General features: G+C 44.4%; 5 protein-coding genes and 1 non-coding gene across 7 annotated transcripts in view; 1 reads left to right on the top strand and 5 right to left on the bottom strand.

The window, feature by feature from the left end:
- LOC123520365 (dynein axonemal heavy chain 6-like) overlaps positions 1-3082 on the bottom strand; it is an 11746-nt gene extending 8664 nt beyond the window's left edge. For both annotated transcript variants that reach the window (XR_006679242.1, XM_045282613.1), the window contains exons 1-8: positions 2866-3082; positions 2128-2712; positions 1852-1947; positions 1579-1745; positions 1085-1248; positions 722-924; positions 398-574; positions 76-210 (exon numbers count right to left, since the gene is read on the bottom strand). Coding sequence is in view for 1 of the 2 variants with exons in the window: in XM_045282613.1 (XP_045138548.1) it covers positions 76-210; positions 398-574; positions 722-924; positions 1085-1248; positions 1579-1745; positions 1852-1947; positions 2128-2712; positions 2866-2913 (1575 nt within the window). In the remaining variant the exon portion in view is untranslated. The remainder of the gene's footprint in view (positions 1-75; positions 211-397; positions 575-721; positions 925-1084; positions 1249-1578; positions 1746-1851; positions 1948-2127; positions 2713-2865) is intronic.
- A 338-nt stretch (positions 3083-3420) lies between these two features.
- On the bottom strand, positions 3421-7301 carry LOC123520073. The gene is made up of 7 exons (XM_045281955.1): positions 6547-7301; positions 6070-6243; positions 5503-5696; positions 5026-5200; positions 4756-4916; positions 4076-4221; positions 3421-3837 (listed from the first exon to the last, which is right to left on the bottom strand). Exons 1-7 carry the CDS (start codon positions 7144-7146, stop codon positions 3455-3457), a joined length of 1833 nt encoding a protein of 610 aa, XP_045137890.1. The 5' UTR covers positions 7147-7301; the 3' UTR covers positions 3421-3454.
- Trnar-ucg lies at positions 4348-4420 on the top strand. Its single transcript has one exon. It is a non-coding gene; the product is annotated as a tRNA-Arg (tRNA).
- Positions 7160-7949, bottom strand: LOC123519703. The gene is made up of 4 exons (XM_045281204.1): positions 7795-7949; positions 7513-7679; positions 7235-7342; positions 7160-7164 (listed from the first exon to the last, which is right to left on the bottom strand). Exons 1-4 carry the CDS (start codon positions 7947-7949, stop codon positions 7160-7162), a joined length of 435 nt encoding a protein of 144 aa, XP_045137139.1.
- A 5950-nt stretch (positions 7950-13899) lies between these two features.
- On the bottom strand, positions 13900-15533 carry LOC123520325. The gene is made up of 4 exons (XM_045282537.1): positions 15400-15533; positions 14823-15085; positions 14531-14727; positions 13900-14040 (listed from the first exon to the last, which is right to left on the bottom strand). Exons 1-4 carry the CDS (start codon positions 15481-15483, stop codon positions 13901-13903), a joined length of 684 nt encoding a protein of 227 aa, XP_045138472.1. The 5' UTR covers positions 15484-15533; the 3' UTR covers position 13900.
- Positions 15534-18229: 2696 nt separating this feature from the next.
- The window catches only part of LOC123519702, a 3101-nt gene continuing 1330 nt past the window's right edge, over positions 18230-20000 (bottom strand). The window contains exons 2-3 of the mRNA XM_045281203.1: positions 18873-19016; positions 18230-18493 (exon numbers count right to left, since the gene is read on the bottom strand). Coding sequence (XP_045137138.1) covers positions 18230-18493; positions 18873-19016 — 408 coding nt within the window. The remainder of the gene's footprint in view (positions 18494-18872; positions 19017-20000) is intronic.

Raw genomic sequence — 20000 nt, 5'->3', positions numbered from 1 at the left:
CGCGTCAGCTGACACCACGTGTTTGTGTCTGGCACCGACACAAATCCCCTTTATGACAGCCATGTGGTAACTCACGTCCATGCCGCCCTTGAAGAGAGCCAGGGAATCCCGTAGCTGTGTCCTGCGGTGGGCTAATAGTTTCACCGTCACCCGACAAGCCTCCACGAAATCCGCTACCGTCACTGTCAGCGCCGCCTCCTTTTTCAGAAGCTAAAAAAGAATACGTTTATTTTCTGCACCTTATCCTTGATTCTCAAATGACTCATTATAATTATGAACATCATAACAAATAATTTACTTCAACAGATTTTGAAAGTCATGAATTGTTTGATCGCTCTTACATAACAGATTACCAAGAGTCGTACATTATGTGTCGCTTAGGGAAGGGATGCCTCACCTGATGTATGGCGGGGAGGGCGACCTGCATCTGGTGTAGGATGTGGGGCGGCAGCTCTGCCGGAATGAAGATCCTTCTGGCCACTTCCCTTTGCGTCTCATTAGCCCAGTCATCCAGCCGCACCCACACCCACCGGCTGCGCAGTGGCGGGTAGCGGCGGCACCACTCCTCGCAGACCTGTGCAAAGGTTATGATCTTGTCATTACGGACTGCTAGATGAACTGATGCGCAACAATTTTCCTGAAATAACTTCCTGTTCCTTAAAGGGAGAATATTCACTACTACATGTCACGAGCTGCAGCCTCGGAGATTGAACTGACGCACCTGACGTGAGTAAATGACGAGAACGATGTGAAGGTTCCTCCTGACGTTTGTAATAAGCCTGTGCTTGAGGGCAGCCAACTCTTCCTCTTCCAGGTAAGTCATCCATCGATTCTCGTGTGGGCGAGGACTTTTGCTGCTCTTTTGTCTGATGCCCTCAAGCAGTCCTCGAACCCTGAGAGGATCCCACAGTCCTTCACTCCATCCTACACAAAAGAAAGAAACAAAATTAATACAGTTTTACATAATTTCTGTTCTGTGTTCTGTAGTAGATCTTAATTATGATTTTATACATGATGACAACAAATGTGGTGAATAGCACAGCTGCATATCTCTTCGGCAACCTCCAGCCTGGCCATGACTCACCTGTGTGGGCAAGACCATGCAGCATGTCAAGCAGTGCTGGCGTAAGGGCGTGTTGCCGCAGGAGGATGACAGTACGGCGTCCACCGACTCCCGAGGCCTGCACCGCCGCCCTGATGGCAGCCACCCTCCCGGCCTCCTCCCGCTGGTCGTCCAGGAAATAGACTCTGGAATACGACCAAGCTTTTGTCCATGTGTTTCACTGTTTGATCTGCTGCAGTCTCTGACGAGACAGCCAGACGTTACCCTACGGAACGAGCTCAGAGCTCATTATTTCCCATATTCGGATAGGCCTGAGACCAGGCACACAACACACACCGGGACAACAAGGTCACAACTCCTCGATTTACATCCCGTACCTACGAACTGACGTCCCTCACACAAACACATGATTGACACACACACACACACACACACACACACACACACACACACACACACACACACACACACACACACACACACACACACACACACACACACACACACACACACACCTGGCACGAATATTATAGGCTGCCAGACGTGCCAGAGACATCTTGCCCACACCTGGCGGTCCTAGCACCACGGCGTGCCCACTCACTGTCTCCAGCGTGAGCACCAGCTTGAGCAGCGCCTCGTAATGTGTTTGTGTGAACATGATTGGCTGCAGCCCTTCAGGGTACTGGGAAGGAAGAAAACAAATAAATGTCTCTCTCTCTCTCTCTCTCTCTCTCTCTCTCTCTCTCTCTCTCTCTCTCTCTCTCTCTCTCTCTCTCATACATGCCCACCTGTACGCCCCTGAGCACCTCGCTGTACTCCCTGGTGTGAGTCATGGTTCTCTTGCCTTCCTCAGTCACGCCAGGCCACCAAGCCACACGGTCCACCTGCACCACACAGCCGTCAGTACATGCAGATAACCTTGTTCTACTTTTCAATGCATTTTTTTCTACTTTCTTACATTTTCTCTGGCTGCATTCCATGATAAACAATGTTGCTTCTTTATAACAATTAAAGGCTACAAATGATATCTACTTTCGTACAGTTTCTCTCACTGGCAAAGTTACCTCTTCAAAATACTTCTTGATGACACCACTGATTCTCTTCCTGAGCGCTGTCTCTGAGGGAATGACGCTGCTGAACACCCTGCCGGCCTCGAAGGTGAGGAGGGACGCCGCCTGCCCCATCGTTAGCTGCAGGTAACAAGAATTCCTTCGAACTGCCTCAATCAGTTGCAGGAGATGGTGGAGGTTGGGAACCACCACCAGCCCTTCAACCTCAGTGCTGCTGCCTTGGATGGGAACTCTTAGGGACCCAGCGATGCTTCCCTCCATGGAGCTTGTGGCTTTCACTTGAGACTGACCTGGAACCGTGATGCTGCTGCCCTCAGTGCTGATGGAGCCTTCCGCGCAGCCTCCTCGAGCTGTTGAATCACCTGTGCCCTCCCTCTTCTCTTCAGCAACAGCAGCGGGAGCCTCGTTAGCACCCGATGAGTGTGAGTCTAGTCGTGGTGGCTGAGTGAGGGCTGGTGAAGGAGTGAGGGAGGAGGAGGGCTCCTGTAAATCCTCGTACAGCTCATGAATTACGGCTCGCGTCGTCTCAGGCAAGTAATTATCTTCATCAATTTCCACAAGCACGTCCTGAAGACACACCTGTGAGAACATGATTCCGTAAAATAAACTGCAAATGGAAATAATCCACTAGTAGACAAAAATAAAAGTGAGGGCACATACTATTATTCAAGAACACGTTTGAAAACAATTGCACGATACAACACTGGAGCACCGCCCAGCGTGGACGCTCACCTTTATGATGTACTCGCAGGTGGCGGAGGCAATGTGCGGGAGCTGCATTAAGACACAGTGCCTCAGGATCCTGGCGGGAACCAAGTTCTCTGGAGCCACGGCGGCAGAGAGCGCGAGGAGAGGAACAACTCTCTGTAGACGATATCTCTGGCCAGACGTGGGGCACACCACCTCCCCGCACTCCACCAGATGTCTGCACCACCGTAAGGTACAAAGCATAGCACAACACACACACACACACACACACACACACACACACACACACACCCACACAGTAGTAGTAGTAGTAATACCACACACACACACAGATAGCTATAAATATTGCGTGTATATATATATATATATATATATATATATATATATATATATATATATATATATATATATATATATATATATATATATATATATATATATATATAGATAGATAGATAGATAGATAGATAGATAGATAGATAGATAGATAGATAGATAGATAGATAGATAGATAGATAGATAGATAGATAGATAGATAGATAGATAGATAGATAGATAGGCAGACAGAATTAGACAAAATAAAAAGATCAGTGACGAAATGCATTCCGGTTATTTAAGGGAAGATGTTATGAATGGTATAAGATAAATAAATGGAGGTGTACCTGAAGGTCTCACAGATGGTTCCTGCAGCACCGTCTGCCTCCAGCTGCAGATGAGCGTCCTCCAGTATTAACAGAGAGAAACCCTCGTCGCCGGGGGCCAGACCTCGCACTCCTTCCTCGGCTTCGTCGTCCACTGTCCTCCAGCGATTGCTGAGGGGGCGCCTGGAGGCCTGCTGTGATTGGCTCTTCTGCAGCGGACACGGGAGCAACGAGCCAATCATGGAGGAAAAAAGATCCTCAGACGTTGTCAGTGGCGTGCATCGGAAGCGGATGACATGAGTAGCGGGGGCAAGGTTCCGCTCGAATATGTCGAGGAAGGTGCTGAGTCCGTGGCCTGTGAGGAGGAGAGAAACAACTAGGCGGGTCCACTGGAACACGAAACATTTCCGTCGTATATCTCAGACGTATGACTCATAGTTGTCTTGAGTGATATGAAGCAGCTGCAGCACTGGTTCATCCTTCAGATTCATTTCCCTTGATTTAATCATTTAATATTTCTGTTCTTTCTCCTGAGTACCTGTAGTCTCCACTGTTGGTACTATGAGGGTGAACAGGTAACAACAGAAACCCACCAGGCTTAGAGTGGAGGAGGAGCGGACAGCCGGCATCAAGAAGCTGAGGCAAAAGCGTGAGGCCGGCTTGGAACTCTGGAATGGCCACCACTCGTCCAGGAAAGTCCAAGAAAGCATCTGAGGGCGCGGGGCTCCTGGAGTCCAGCCTAAACGGCAGGAAGGCATATGTTTAACATTTCCTTTTGATTTAACAAATCCTTAAAACCATGATGACCAAAAAATAATTGAGATAATTTATAAATTATTCAATTCTTTTGCCCCACATTCAACATGGCCGTGTGGCCTAATGGATAAGGCGTCGGACTTCGGATCCGAAGATTGCAGGTTCGAGTCCTGTCACGGTCGATGAGTAGATTATTTATTTTTAAGAAACAAGCAAGCGTAACTATCAAGCTGGCCATCGCTACAAAGTAAAATTTGCATCATATATTTCGAAAAGTTAACCTCACGTGTGGATGCTTCTTTGTATCAATACACCACGACCTCAGACATTCTCATTAGTAAGGGACACTCGAATACAACCGAGGATCGCATGTGTCAAAGTATGTATAATCGTAGCCACAAGTTGCAATTATTTGCTGCATTTGAACAAACAGATATGTATATAGATAACAAATAAAGATAACAAGGAAATTCAATCAATCTGTATTTTCAATACCACAAGGGAGAAGATAGCTTACCTGGCAGGTGTGTAGGTCCCATTAGGAGGGTGGAGGTGTGGGTATCTGGCAGTGTGCAGAAGGTCTAGCACATGTGTCAAAGCCTCCGTCACCTCCTCGGGCGGCGCCGTGGGTGTCAGCCGCCCTTCCAGCAAGCGACAAGCACACTGCGCCACGCATTGCTTCACATACAAGCAAGCCAATACAAGAGATTACACACTGTGTTGTAACAACAGATAAACACGAAAGATCATGATGAGACAAGAGGCGAGTAGAAACAGCGGCACTCACCAGAGAAGTGGAGGGCAGGCCGAGGGAGCGGAGACCATCAGTGAGAGCAGAACGACACTGGGCCAACAGTGTCCCAGACTGCAAGCTTTGCAACGTTCCAGCCATTCCCCTTAGAGCCCCGTCAGCAGCCTGGCCGATCACCATCTCCTCCTCGGACATCTCTACTACTGGACATCTATATCATGAAAGGCGTAGACAAAGTGAGAGGTGTTCAATAAAAGTGGTACACGTAAAACTGTTATGTTGAGACATTTAAAAGAGCTACAAGGAATATATCTTTAAATCAAGTTCTACACTACAAAGTGATGAAAGTGTGCTATCAGGAGAATGTTACATTAGATACATTCACAGTCATGTATCAGAATGTCTGCCAAACAGGTGCATGACAAATGCAGACAACTATTTTGATTCATAACTTCCTGATACTTTTTTATCGTTTATGTTTTCCATTTAAAACAGCTGACTCTCTCCACGAACCTAACGAGGATGAGGGGAGTAAGGTCTTCCCTGGCAGCGGTTTCGAAAATAAATTTGAAGCCTTGAAGCGGCATGAGGTGGTGCAGGGCGTCGTCAGTGATGCTAGAGCAGGGGTGGCAGAGCGTGGCCAGGGCTGCCAGCACTCCACGCGGGAAGGGACCCACCACGACCATCCACTGCTCGCTCTTGCTCACCTGCCGATACACACACACACACACACACACACACACACACACACACACACATACATACACATACACATACACACACAGTTATTATTACTATTATTATTATTATTATTATTATTATTATTATTATTATTATTATTATTATTGTTATTATCATTATTATTATTATCATTATTATTATGATTTTTTTATTAGTATTATAATTATCATTTATTATTATTATCATTATTATTATTATCATTATTATTATTATTTTTATTATTATTATTATTATTATTATTATTATTATTATTATTATTATTGTTATTATTGCGTAAATCGTAAAGTCACTATCATAACTTGATCGACAATACACTGAACTGACAGGAAAGAGGCTCACGTGATGGGTCTTGGCGAGGGAGGAGAACAGGACCCCCTTCCTCCACGCACGTCCTCCTTCCCGCCACGCCCCCAGCAGGTGTGTTCTCGTGAAGGCACCACAGGCAACTACTCGCACTCTGACCCGCCTCGCCGCGCCCTTCCCTTCTCGCCTGTTCATCGCCGCCGCCAACACCTGCAGCGGCACGGAAGCTTAGCAAAATAGTAGTAGTAGTAGTAGTAGTAATAGTAGTTAGCAGTAGTATCAGTAAAAGTAGTAGTAGTAGTAGTAGTAGTAGTAGTAGTAGTAGTAGTAGTAGTAGTAGTAGTAGTAGTAGTAGTAGTAGTAGTAGTAGTAGTAGTAGTAATATCTGTAACATTTACTAAAACGCTGAGAGTGCATTATTACATTTAACACTGAAGAGACTCAGAGAAGAACAAAACTCTGCGGCCACTACAACCATGACCGTACAGTCTACTCGCCACCCAGTACACTCACCCTCCAGACAGTGGTCTTGCCTGCCGCTGGAGGCGCCCTGAGACAGCAGCACCCGTGCACTGACAGCACGGAGTACAGGTTGAGGGCAGCAGCCAAAAGGATGTCGCCGTGCCGGCTCAGATTTTTCGAGCTTGTCTCTTTCCTCGCTGAGCCTCCCTCCGCATGTTCCTCTTGATCTGGGGCACCTTCTTCCTGGTTGAGGCAAGCTACCACTTGGGGCGTCTCGCCGTAGCCGCACTCGAGCAGCACCTCACGTAGGCACTCCTCCATCTCCTGTAGCGGTGACTCACAACTGGCATACTCCAGATCAAAATGACTCCTGAAAAACCTGTGCCATTCTTTATCCGCGCCACTAAGTAGAGGCGTCACTACGACGTACAACGCCTGCATTACAATTCCTTCATTTGTCTGGGGCAGCAAGAAGGGTGTCGTGCGATGCGTCCGACGCTGTGTACCCGCCCATGGATTTGTCATGTTGCTCTCTCCTCCGTCACTCCCACCGAGGAACGCCTCATCATGCCCCATGGAGCACCTGATGTCGCTACACACGCGCGCTACAGCCCGTATCAACCTGTTGAAGGAGCACCAAATTCTTGGCATTGCAAGCACCCATTTACCCTGAAGAAAATATAATTAAAACTATAGTGACCCTTCCTTCCCACAGACCTCACAGTAGAAAAGAAGCAACCATCAGGTCGGAGTGAGGTGAGGTGAGCAAAGCATTCCCGCAACTTCTGCAGGAACTCTGAGGACACAGCGAGGCCCTGGCCCCGCAATACCACCTCCAGCATAGTTTCTGGTGTTGACAAAGCAAGATAAATAAATGACATGGACACATTTCTTATGTCACTGATATATTTATTCTGCAGTTTCAAAATCATGACATACTGTTTAGACTTGACAGTATTACAGAACACGTCTTGTTTGCTACAGTGAAATGCGCTAAAGAAACGTGGTGGAGCTTACCAGTACTAGGGAGACAAACTGTGACCGGGGAGAGATGGGGAGCGATGGAATGGTTTAGGAGCGGGCAGGGAGGTGGTGCTACACCCAGTACATTACTAGGACTGGTCACCGTCAGGAACAGACTAAAGGAATCCACCACTTTCATCTCTTGGCCGTCGATGAGGCATCTGCAGGAAGAGATTTTAAATACTACACACAAACAAAGTCATCTTGAGCATCTGATCCAACTGAAGAAAGGGAAGAAAATGACTGTGGTTTAAAGGTTTTCGAAGTCACACTCACCTCTTGAGAGCGTTGGCCTTGGTGTGGCGGACGCTGTGCAGGTACTGAGCGAGGCGCGACACCAAAGCAGAGGGAAGAAGGGCAGCCTCCTCCAGCAGCAGCCAGAAGCCGCCCTGAATCCCGCCACTTACTATACTCTGAAGACTCTGGTGCATGTGTACGAGAGGATCAAGGTGATGAAGGAATTGCTTAGAAATATAGGATGAGAGAGAGAGAGAGAGAGAGAGAGAGAGAGAGAGAGAGAGAGAGAGAGAGAGAGAGAGAGAGAGAGAGAGAGAGAGAGAGAGAGAGAGAGAGCCAAGACACATATCCATTCAGGAGTTAATAAATAATAAAGCACAGTAAACCTTGATGGAGTATGTAGTTTTCGGGTGCAGGTCAATTGGTCCCCAAGCGATTGGTACTCAGGTCATCTAGTCCACAAGTCAATTGTGACTCTAGACATTGCTCACTAAGTCAGTTGAGACCCAAGACAGTTGATCATCAAGACAACTGGTCCCGAAACCAATTGAGACTCAAGACAATTGGTCCCCAAACTTACTGAGTACCTTTGTTCATTCTCGCTCTGTGAGACAGTGTACTTACATACCCAAAGACATGTGTGTGTGTGTGTGTGTGTGTGTGAGAGAGAGAGAGAGAGAGAGAGAGAGAGAGAGAGAGAGAGAGAGAGAGAGAGAGAGAGAGAGAGAGAGAGAGAGAGAGAGAGAGAGAGAGAGAGAGAGAGAGAGAGAGAGAGAGAGATGAGAGAGAGAGAGATAGACAATAGAGAATGATGATAATAATAATAATAACAATAATAATAATGATGATAATGATAATAATAATAATAATAATAATAATAATAATAATAATAATAATAATAATAATAATAATAATATAATAATTATTATTATTATTATTATTATTATTATTATTATTATTATTATTATTATTATTATTATTATTATTATAATAATAATAATAATAATAATAATAATAATAATAATAATAATAATAATAATAATAATAATAATAATAATGATTATTATTATCATTATTGTTATTATTATTATAATTATCATTATTATTATTATTATTATTATTATTATTATTATTATTATTATAATGATAATAATAATAACAAAAATAATAATAATAATAATATAATAATAGTAATAATAATATTAATAATAATAATGATAGTAATAATAATAATAATAATAACAATAATAATAATTGATAATAATAATGATTATTATTATTATTACTATTATTATTATTATTAGTAGTAGTAGTAGTAGTAGTAGTAGTAGTAGTAGTAGTATCATTACTATTATCATTATTACTATAATAATAACAATTGTAATGATAATGTTGATACTAGTAGTAGTAGTAGTAGTAGTAGTAGTAGTAGTAGTAGTAGTAGTAGTAGTAGTAGTAGTAGTAGTAGTAGTAGTAGTAGTAGTAGTAGTAGTAGTAGTAGTAGTAGTAGTAGTAGTAGTAGTAGTAGTAGTAGTAGTAGTAGTAGTAGTAGTAGTAGTAGTAGTAGTAGTAGTAACTGAACTTTGGAAAATAGTGGTCACCTAACCAATATTTTTAAAAGATTTTTGTTTAAGTTAGACGGGTTTTTATGGGTAGTTTGAAAGTTGTATTGCTAATTTAATGCGATTTCTACTTAATATATAGCAAAAACACTCATACGATCCAAGCTCATCATATCTGTAGACTATGAAAATTGTGACAACATAACTTATATTTTAAAAAGACTCTTGTTTCAGTCATAAGCGTTTTTAAGGGAATTTTGATGGTTCTATTTACAGATTACATTGATATCTACCTTATCAAAAGCAAAAACACTTTTACGATAAAAGTTCATCATAACTGTAGAATTTGAAAAATATTAGCCACATAAGCTGTATTTCTAAAAGACTCTTATTTCAGTAACACGGTTTTTTAATGATAGTTTCATGGTTTTATTGATAGATTAACATGATTTTTACCTTCTTAATAGCAAAAACCCTCCTATGGATCAATTCTATCAACTCTCTCTCTAGTTTGAAAAATAGTGGCCACATAACATATATTTTCAAAAGACTCTTGTTTCAGCCATACGTTTTTTTTAAAGGTAATGTAATGGTTCAATTGACAGATTGACATTATATCTGCTTTGTCAGTAGCATAAAAATTCTTAGGAAAAAGATCTCTCATCTTTGTGGAAAATAGTGGTCACCTGACCTATATTTTTAAAAGATTCTTGTTTCAGTTAGACGGAATTTTAAGGGTAGTTTAATAGTTGTATTGACAATTTAATGCGATTTCTACTTTATATATAGGAAAAACACTCAAACGAACCAAGCTCATCATATCTGTAGACTTTGAAAATTGTGGCAACATAACCTATATTTTAAAAAGACTCTTGTTTCCGTCACACGCGTTTCTAAGAGAAGTTTGATGGTTCTATTTACAGATTACATTGATATCTACTTTATCAAAAGCAAAAACACTCACGAACAAAGTTCCTCATAACTGTAGAATTTGAAAAATATTGGTTACATAAGTTGTATTTCTTAAAGTCTCATGTTTCAGTAACGCACATTTTTATGGGCAGTTTTATGGTTCCATTAACAGATTAATATGATTTCTACCTTATTAATAGCAAAAACTCTGCTATGGATAGATTTTACCATCTCTCTGGACTTTGAAAAATAGTGGCCACATAACATATATGTAAGAAAGAGAAATGGGAGGATGAGAGAGAGAGAGAGAGAGAGAGAGAGAGAGAGAGAGAGAGAGAGAGAGAGAGAGAGAGAGAGAGAGAGAGAGAGAGAGAGAGAGAGAGAGAGAGAGAGAGAGAGAGAGAGATTCATGTTGATTCATGTTGCATCGCCATGAAAAAATGCCACAGTCTATGGCCTTGATGTGTCACCTGGTTCAGCCCCAGCAATGGAGGGTGGTGTATTAAGGGATTAGGTGGACAACAATGAGTCAAATTTGAAACCCGTTCCACGCCAAGCTTGCTCTCTCTCTCTCTCTCTCTCTCTCTCTCTCTCTCTCTCTCTATATATATATATATATATATATATATATATATATATATATATATATATATATATATATATATATATATATATATATATATATATATATATATATATATATATATATATATATATATATATATATATATATATATATATATATATATATATATATATATATATATATATATATATATATATATATATATATATATATATATATATATATATATATATATATATATATATATATATATATATATATATATATATATATATATATATATATATATATATATATATATATATATATATATATATATATATATATATATATATATATATATATATATATATATATATATATATATATATATATATATATATATATATATATATATATATATATATATATATATATATATATATATATATATATATATATATATATATATATATATATATATATATATATATATATATATATATGTGTGTGTGTGTGTGTGTGTGTGTGTGTGTGTGTGTGTGTGTGTGTGTGTATATATATATATATATATATATATATATATATATATATATATATATATATATATATATCTTCCTGGCTCAAATTAGCTTTTATCTATTCTTCGTTTGCATCCCTATTGGCGGGGCTGTGGTCACGTGGCTATTGCAGGTGACCCCTGAAGTACAATAACCCCTCCCGGGGGTTTCTATTTCTTTCTCTTTTTCAGACGGTAACTATGCCCAGAACTGAAGAGATGTCATTCTTGCGCTTTGTAGCTGTGGCGGCCTCACCCCAGCTCAGGGTGCGCCGCGCCCTGCTCAGCACTGAGCGCCGCTGGTGCTTGGCGAGGGGGCACCATGCGGTAGTGTTCACGTTCCCATCTAACGGGTGTCGGCGGGCGGCGTCAGGGGAGTGGCACAATGTCACGGGGCACCAGAGGCTGGACCTCAGGGCTCTGGCGAGGCTGACCCCCCAGGCGTCCCTCAAGGTGATGGCCTGGACGAGCCGCGGCGTGAGGAAGACCACGCAGGGCACGCTGGCAGACCTGTTGGCCGCCCTGCAGGCCGGACCCGCCCACGTCACGCTGTGGCTCCTCTCCAGCAGCGAGGGCATGCACCTGAGTTGGGGAGTGCAAGAGCCAGACCCAGCACTGCATGCATCCAGCGAGGCCCCACTCTGCCCAAGCCCTCCGCCTGGCGCTGTGAGCGAGGCTCTGGGCGGAGAATTGCACTGCAGGAGGCCGGAACGCGGCGTGGTGAGCAAGCCTCTGGGCAGGGCATTATCCTGCTCGACCAATGCTCTTTCCAGCGCGGGCACGGCTCCCGGAACAGGCAGCATGGGGCCTCTCCTGGAGGACAAGCCCCTGGAGGACGTGTCTGTAATGGATGTGCTTCCAGAGGACGTGCCTCTGGGAGGTGAAGCGCCTTTGCCAGGCCTTGACACTGCCTCCCTTGCCGCCTCCGCTACTGAGGCACAGGTGCCGCCAGGCTTCCTGTCGGGAGGAGTGCTGCCACTGATGGCCAAAGAAAGGTCCACGGGCCAGTGCCGCCCCAAAGGGCCCCGATGGAAGTGGTGCCCCAAGTGGCCATCCCTCATGGTGCTGTGGGCGTGGATGATGGTTGTGGACACGGGCTGCCCTGCAGACCGTGCTGTGCCTGGTGGCAGTTCTGCCCCTGATCTGCTGGATGTGGCGGCGCATTTGGCAGGAGCTGGAGGCCCGGGAAGAAGACATTAACTTCCTGGGCCGCCGCATCCCCTTCCTGAGGGAGGAGGAGATGCGCGACCTGGACGGCGGCTCCTTCTTGGGCAGCGGCGGCAACGGCTGCGCGTAGCTCTTGCTGTGGAGTGGCGCGCCCGTGGTGAGAAAGGAGTTCCACCATGACGGAACACTGCTGTTCATGATGCGGGAGGCGCGGCTCATGCTGGAGCTGCGCGGGGCCGGGGGCGTGCCGCGCCCCCTGGGCCTGGGCTTCTAGCCCCTCACCATCATCCAGGAGTTTGTCGGTGAGTCGTACGACAAGTTTCTGATGCAGTGCTCCGTGCAGGGCGTGCTGCGCTCCCTGGGCCAACTGTGCCACCGCCTGGGGGAGGTGCAAGCCTGGGGCGTGGTACACAATGACCTGAAGGCTGACAACATCACAGTCTTGGGCAGCGTGCACCTCCCCGTGCTGCACGTCATCGATATGGGGTGGGCGTGCCGCACGGGACGTGTCGCTGGTGACTTCACCCAAGAGACTGGCGAGGAGGACGACTTTCCCAGGGAAGGGTTAGGCGCTGAGTGCCCCTGGATGCCGCCGGAGGTGAGGGCGCGGCTGCCCGTGTATGCCTCAGAGGACGTGTTCAGCCTGGGCTTTCTGCTGCAGTAGATAGCAGATTCGTGCATCCAGCCCTGGCTGGCGGTGCCCCTGTGGCGGCTGGGGCAGCGCTGCACCCGTGTGGAGCCGAGCTGCCGCCCACGCCTCCCCAAGGTGGCGCGGGCACTGGCGGCGCTGCGGCGAGGACTGCTGTGAAGAATGGCAGGGATGGTGGAGGCTGACGTTTAATTTCTGTCCTTATCTCCACCTTTTCCTCCTCTTGCTCCTCCTCCTCCTCCTGCTCTCTCCTGGTGGACCTCCTCCTCCTCCTCATCCTCCTCTTGCTCTCTCCTGGTGGGCCACCTCCTCCTCCTCCTCCTCCTCCTCCTCCTCCTCCTCCTCCTCCTCCTCCTCCTCCTCCTCCTTTTCCTCCTCCTCCTGCTCTCTCCTGGTGGACCTCCTCCTACTCCTCCTCCTGCTCTCTCCTGGTGGACCTCCTCCTCCTCCTCATTCTCTTCGTTGTAACCACCTGATTAGGGACCAATTGACCGTAAACCGTAGTTTTCTCTTGCCTCACTCCAAACGTTCCTCCGTCTCCCACCCCACCCACCGCGCGCGCTCTCTCTCTCTCTCTCTCTCTCCTCTCTCTCTCTCTCTCTCTCTCTCTCTCTCTCTCTCTCTCTCTCTCTCTCTCTCTCTCTCTCTCTCATCATTAACTTTACTATTATTGTTCTTTTTGGTCTTGTTTTTAATTAAGACTGGTTTGATTCTGCTCCTCCTCGGTCACTTCACTCTCTCCTCCTCTGACTCACCTGCACGGAGGTGTTGGGGCTGCAGGTGAGGGTAGCCATGAACTGCCCTGCAGCACGCGCAACCTCCCACACCGTCTCCGTCTTGCCAGCGCCCACGCCACCCACTGCCACGCCACCTAGCCCCACAACAGCATTAAATCAACAAGTGAGTGATACGTTTTACTTAGCTTTTTTTTACATCTAGACAAAATTTTTCCACCATAAACAATAAATTTCTGGACATCATTGTTATGATAGACTCGTAAATATTTATCTATCGTAAAACGACAGAATTTACCTTCTGTTTTCTTATATTTCTCTCCTGTGTCTTCATGCAAACACATTTCACATTTTTAAAACGTTTAACAAAGGACAGCTGATTCAGTAAAAGGGTTAAAGAGAATATTGTTAAGCAGAATCCCTCATCCTGCAAAGTAAAAAAAAAAAAAAAAAAGAAGAGAAGAGACGAGGCGGTGAGAAGAAGGATTAGAAACCAGATGTAAAGTAAGATGAAAGGATACAGCGGAGCGCGAGAGAGGCCTGATCGGAGCCATAGTGAACTTGGACAACGGTTAGAATAGAACAAAGAAGGCGGAGCAGGCGACCAGAGATTACTGATTAACTTACACTTCCTTCTGGCGGCGGCTGTGAGGAGGCAGTGGCGGGCGCGCAGGGTGGTGGGCGTTGGTACAGCGGCTGTAGCTACGCCCTGATATTCGTAGCCGTAATCAAGACTGTCCACGCCCACGCTCACTTGCACACCTGCGCCCCGCCTCTCTCCAGTAACGTGGTGGCGCAGGTGCTGCACCCACGAGTACGCAAACCTGTAACAAACAGGTACAGATGGCATGATATGTGGCAGAGGAGAAACAACACCTGAAGAGCGTCTGTCACCTGAGAAACACCTGCAAGGACATACCTGGAGGAGGGCTCGTCCCGCACCAGCCTGGAGGTTGTGTCTCGCAGTTCCAACATCGTAGTGATGAAGAATGCAAGACGTGCAGCTCTTAGAGGTGTGCTGGTTTTGCCCTCTTCTTTCGTCGCCTTCGTCAGTGCCTCCAGGTCTTGCGTCACTCCCCGTAACACGCCATCGAAGTCTGGCTTCTGTGAGTGTTGGTCAGCAGCGTCCAGCGCCGCCACCACTTCATTGTGCCACAGGATGCGACGACACAAGTCCACTACCTGTCAGAGCCGCCACGTGTTCAAGGAGCACTGCATGGTTTGTTTCTCTAGTGCAAAGACAATCCTTCTCACTTGATTAACGAAACTTTCTATAACACCATGCATGATATTCACTTTAGTTAGCATGGATATGTACAGAAATAAGATGACACGTAATGAATATGCTAAGACAGCTGGACAAAACACCTGAAAGTATTCTTCTCAATCTCTCCGAACAATCTCACTGTCACTTTGCAGCATAATCTCAAAACTTAGTATCCCACAAAGTTTTCATGAAAACTAAGGAAGGCTTTTGAGCGCTCTCTGATGCTCACCTGCAGAGGAAGCAAAGAGCAGTCCAAGTCAACACTATCTTGACGTACGTGTTTGAGGATAAGGCGCTTAAGAGATGCCCTCATTGCGCTTTCCACTCGACCCAGCCAGTCCTCCACGCCGTGGTGTGCCAGCACGGGCTGCAGGACACAAAATGTCAACACAAAAATATCGTCGACTTCCAAAATGTTTCTATTTTGAATTCAGCAAAATAAAATAGAAAAATATCTAAATGAATTAGTAATAATAATAATAATAATAATAATAATAATAATAATAATAATAATAATAATAATAATAATAATAATGATAATAATAGTAATAATAATAATGATGATAATAATAATAACAATAATAATGACTAATAGTAATAATAATAATAATAATAATAATAATAATAATAATAATAATAATAATAATAATAATAACAGTAATGAATAAATAAATGCATAATGTTTAGCATTTCAGTTTAGTTGTGGAGTGCATCAAATACCTTGGCCAGCTGGAGAACCTCCTCTTGGGGCGACACGAGAGCCACAATCTTGCCGTCGCGGCCGTGCACCAAGCGACTCACGCCGGGGAAGAGTCTACTGAGATACTTGTGGCACACCGCGGGCTCCTGCCAAGGACACGATGCGAACATCACGGCGGTGCAGGGAGATAACATAAGCCATACTACATATTTCATCAACTTACCGATATATCTGACCTAGTATCATTGTTCAGTTTCACAATGAATATACCTTATGCACACATCTTCAATTCAAATATATCCAACATCAATTTCTGCATGTTTTGCTTATGTAATATTTTAATTTTAATTTCAAATATATTTTATCTGAACATATTTATCCTTAACATATTCATTGGTAATTATTCAGAATACGTCCCTTGAGCCGCACACACCTGCCCTTTAGTCAGCAGCTCCAGGAGATCAGAGTCAGGCAGCAGGAAGAGACGAGGGCACGTCTGTCTGCGCATCGCAAGCAGGGGCGCCAGGCACACCCTCACGCCCTGGAGTTGACTCTTGTGCTGCACCATCTCCTCGTGCAGCATCCCGCCACGCAGGTGCTTCAAGATGCTCGGCTCCTCCTTCATCCTGCGCCACAATACGTGTACAGAAATTAACACAAACACACACACAAAAAAAACTAAATATTAAGATAGAAGATCAAGAAACTAATGGGCTATAACCTATAATAACTTTTCATACTCTTATGTCTACCTATAAATTTTCTTCGTAATGCTTTACCTGTCCATTGCTCAGCTCTTACAGTGAGGCAAGGCTCATGAGCAATACCTGGCAAGAGTAGCAGCCCAGAAGGTGGAGGCGCTGGCGAAGGTCGCAGCGTGCAAGGGGAAGACTTCATGGGCGACGCACGTGGTGAGGACAGGATCGAGGGACAGCCATTCCTCCTCAAACTCCCTTAGTGCAAGCTGAGAGAGAGAGAGAGAGAGAGAGAGAGAGAGAGAGAGAGAGAGAGAGAGAGAGAGAGAGAGAGAGAGAGAGAGAGAGAGAGAGAGAGAGAGAGAGAGAGAGAGAGAGAGAGAGAGAGAGAGAGAGAGAGAGAGAGAGAGAGAGAGAGAGAGAGACTCACCACAGTTTCATCCATGTTTTGCTAGATACAAAATACAGTCTCTTTTGTCACATAATAAGTTTGCTATTTCCTTCAGAATACAGTTCAGAAAGCAAAAGTACCGATTTTCCATGCCTTACTGGTGACAGAATATTATCATTTTCGCAGAACGTATCAAGAAACATCAGACAACAACTGTGTAAACATCTATATGCAGTAACCCTTTAGTGCGTCATTTACTAACATCCAGCCAATATATAAGATATATCGCACATGAGCGGAACAGTAAGATCCTGACACGAGCAACAACACTCAAGCCAAAGAACCGAAAGAGTGTATTCAGCATGCTCACAAGAGTGTGTTTGATGATGGTGTGGGTGTTTTTCCAGCGCACAGTCTCGCGCTTGATGTGGAGAGAGTGTTGAGAGTGGAGCAGCAGGTGCAAGGTGAGCTCTGTCTCCAGCAGCAGGGAGTCCAAGAGCTTCAGATCCCCCAGGATGTACACGTCCTTCCTAGTGAAGTTCAGCACGGGCACCTCAGCTGCCTCCCACTTCTGCTGCACCTGCCAGCCCAAGACAATGGGATGTCAGCAGCAGCAGCAGCAGTAATAGTAGTAGTAGTAGTAGTAGTAGTAGTAGTAGTAGTAGTAGTAGTAATAGTAGTAGTAGTAGTATACCTCTAGACCTGTACTAAGAAAAAAGAAAGAAAAACGGAATGAACCTTACGGACAACACCTGCACACATTCCAGGTGAACAAAACGTACGCTGTTTTACTAAACTAGGATGCACTGGATGGAATACTGTTGTGCTCAATGGAATAAAAAAGAATGTACAAAACACCATGGACCTCCAAGTGAGGAATTTTCAATTACTGATCATCCACACATAAAGCTTTGTTGGTATTTGTAATCGCAGTTGAGATGAGAAAACAAATATTTTATGATGATTTATTTTCTCCCCTTTTATAAATCTTTTACAAATAGATTAGTTCCTGTTAAAATTTCCTCCGATTTTCTAGGAAAACGAATCATGTTCTAAGGATAACTATTTCTTATTGGTGCATACATGAAGGCAAAATTTCCTACTTACACCTCATGCAATATGACATTCGAAAAAAAAAAAAAATCGGCTAAGAGCGATTTTACAAATAATGACGAGTTTATAATCATCTGCGACTTAGCAACACACACACGTACAATTGTGTGTGGCGAGGGCGAAACAGAAAGGGACGAGGAATAATTGAGACACTCCTCAGTCATAATTGTTTAACCGCTTCTATCTTTCTTTCCTTAGTAATGCGGAATACGGGACTGACCTGGTTGAGGCGGTTCTCCATTTCCCTTTGTAGCTGCGCCGTGTGGGCCACCTGCTGCAGGGTGTGGGCGTGCTCGTGCAGCCTGCGCTCGTCCACATGTGCCAAGGTGAAGGCAGACGGAAGCGGCTGGCTTAGGGCGGCATCAATCTCCTCCCAGTGCCTTGGTCGCAGAGCAGAATCCGTGAGAGCCTCCAGCACCGGTAGCTGAAGGAATAGGAGAGGTTAAAAAGTCTATCTCTATATTTGTCAACATTCTCTCAACGGGAAATATTTCTATACATGAGGGAAACTAATGAACTTTGGCAGACGCATGAGTTTGAAAGTCTATCTGATGTGCTGTCGGGGTATTTGAATGAGACTGTTTTTAATGCAAAGAAGTACAGAAAATAGCTCAAAATATTTCAGCATACTCATCTTTGTTCGTTTACAGACACATAGTAAAAGAGACAGGAGTTTTCTTATCATGCAATACTTACGTTACGCAGCATTACGGTTATTAAAGGAAATATGTGAGAAATATGAAGTAGACACTGATTTCGCGATATAAATCAAGGTGAGTGTGAGGCAGGTGGTCAGGCCTCACCTTGTCCTGCAGGTGAGTGACGAGGCCATGCAGGTGGAGCAGCACGTCATTGTGCTCCGTGGCGCTCATCAGGTAGTCCACCTTGGCGCGATACTCGAGGGTCACCTGTGTCACCTGGGTCACGTCCAGCCCCCGCACCTCACTCTGGGGGCACGAACACACACACACACACACACACACACTGATATTAGTATGTTGTTATGATGTATTTATAACAACTACAATACACACACACACACACACACACACACACACACACACACACACACACATCAAAATATCTATTAAATTGTTTTATCATGTAGTTTAAATTCCCATACACCGCATGTGTGTGTGTGTGTGTGTGTGTGTGTGTGTGTGTGTGTGTGTGTGTGTGTGTGTGTGTGTGTGTGTGCATACGAATTGCGCGCGCACGTGGTAAATTTGTTTGCGCATGTGTGCGTGAAGTCGAGCTTTACAATGCAGACGGATGTGTGCTCGGAGCGAAGCCAGGGAGGTGAACGCCCTGGGACGCTGATAATCCGTCTTTTACTACTATGGGACTCGGACAACAATTACTACTACATGCTCCGGTGTGTCGGCATAACTCTGCTGGGGGACGCTACGCAGTGGTGGGTGGATGTGTGCAAGCAGGAGGTGACCTTAATTCTTTCTCTCATCAAAGGCATATTACTCTCTTCTTTCTCAGTAGACTATAGATAAATAAATAAATAAATAAATAAATAACAGTTATCTACTTAGCTATGTCTTTTATTGCAGTTGTCTGTTCATCTTTTTCGAGTTCGGATTCAATTGAGTAGTGAAGAGGAGGATGAGGACAAAAGAAGATATGGGGAATATTTAGAAGCAGAAAGAAGGGATATAAACTGGAGTAAGATTGAAAAAAAGATGAAGTCGTACAATTAGAAGAACAAAAAGGAAAAAGAGGACAGCCTGAACATGAATACCAGATGTTGATTAACTGACCGATTGATTACCTGGTTGACTGAGTGGTTGGCTGACGGATTAATCGCCAATTAACCATTTATAGTTTACCGATTGATATAATGGATGACGGACTGACTGACTGGTTAATTCATTGTTTTACTCCATATAAATAATTCATCGTCTACCTGGATAACTTACTGA

The sequence above is a fragment of the Portunus trituberculatus genome, chromosome 46 (assembly GCF_017591435.1).
Source record: "Portunus trituberculatus isolate SZX2019 chromosome 46, ASM1759143v1, whole genome shotgun sequence".
In the NCBI taxonomy this organism is placed as follows: Eukaryota; Metazoa; Arthropoda; class Malacostraca; order Decapoda; family Portunidae; genus Portunus; species Portunus trituberculatus.
This window is presented reverse-complemented; position numbering and strand designations above follow the sequence as displayed.

Bases quoted from the DNA above. Each gene is read 5' to 3' on its own strand.
- LOC123520073 (XM_045281955.1), bottom strand. From the start codon at position 7,146: ATGCCAAGAATTTGGTGCTCCTTCAACAGGTTGATACGGGCTGTAGCG. The intron at 4,222-4,755 runs GTAAGCTATCTT...CCTGCCGTTTAG, and splicing joins GGGACCTACACACCTGCCAG to GCTGGACTCCAGGAGCCCCG. The intron at 3,838-4,075 runs GTGGGTTTCTGT...TCCTCCTCACAG, and splicing joins CCTCCTCCACTCTAAGCCTG to GCCACGGACTCAGCACCTTC.
- LOC123519703 (XM_045281204.1), bottom strand. From the start codon at position 7,949: ATGCACCAGAGTCTTCAGAGTATAGTAAGTGGCGGGATTCAGGGCGGC. The intron at 7,680-7,794 runs GTGAGTGTGACT...CTCTTCCTGCAG, and splicing joins AAGGCCAACGCTCTCAAGAG to ATGCCTCATCGACGGCCAAG. The intron at 7,343-7,512 runs GTAAGCTCCACC...TGTCAACACCAG, and splicing joins AGTTTGTCTCCCTAGTACTG to AAACTATGCTGGAGGTGGTA.
- LOC123520325 (XM_045282537.1), bottom strand. From the start codon at position 15,483: ATGAGGGCATCTCTTAAGCGCCTTATCCTCAAACACGTACGTCAAGAT. The intron at 14,728-14,822 runs GTATGTCCTTGC...TGTTTGTTACAG, and splicing joins CGGGACGAGCCCTCCTCCAG to GTTTGCGTACTCGTGGGTGC. The intron at 14,041-14,530 runs GTAAGTTAATCA...TTGTGGGGCTAG, and splicing joins AGCCGCCGCCAGAAGGAAGT to GTGGCGTGGCAGTGGGTGGC.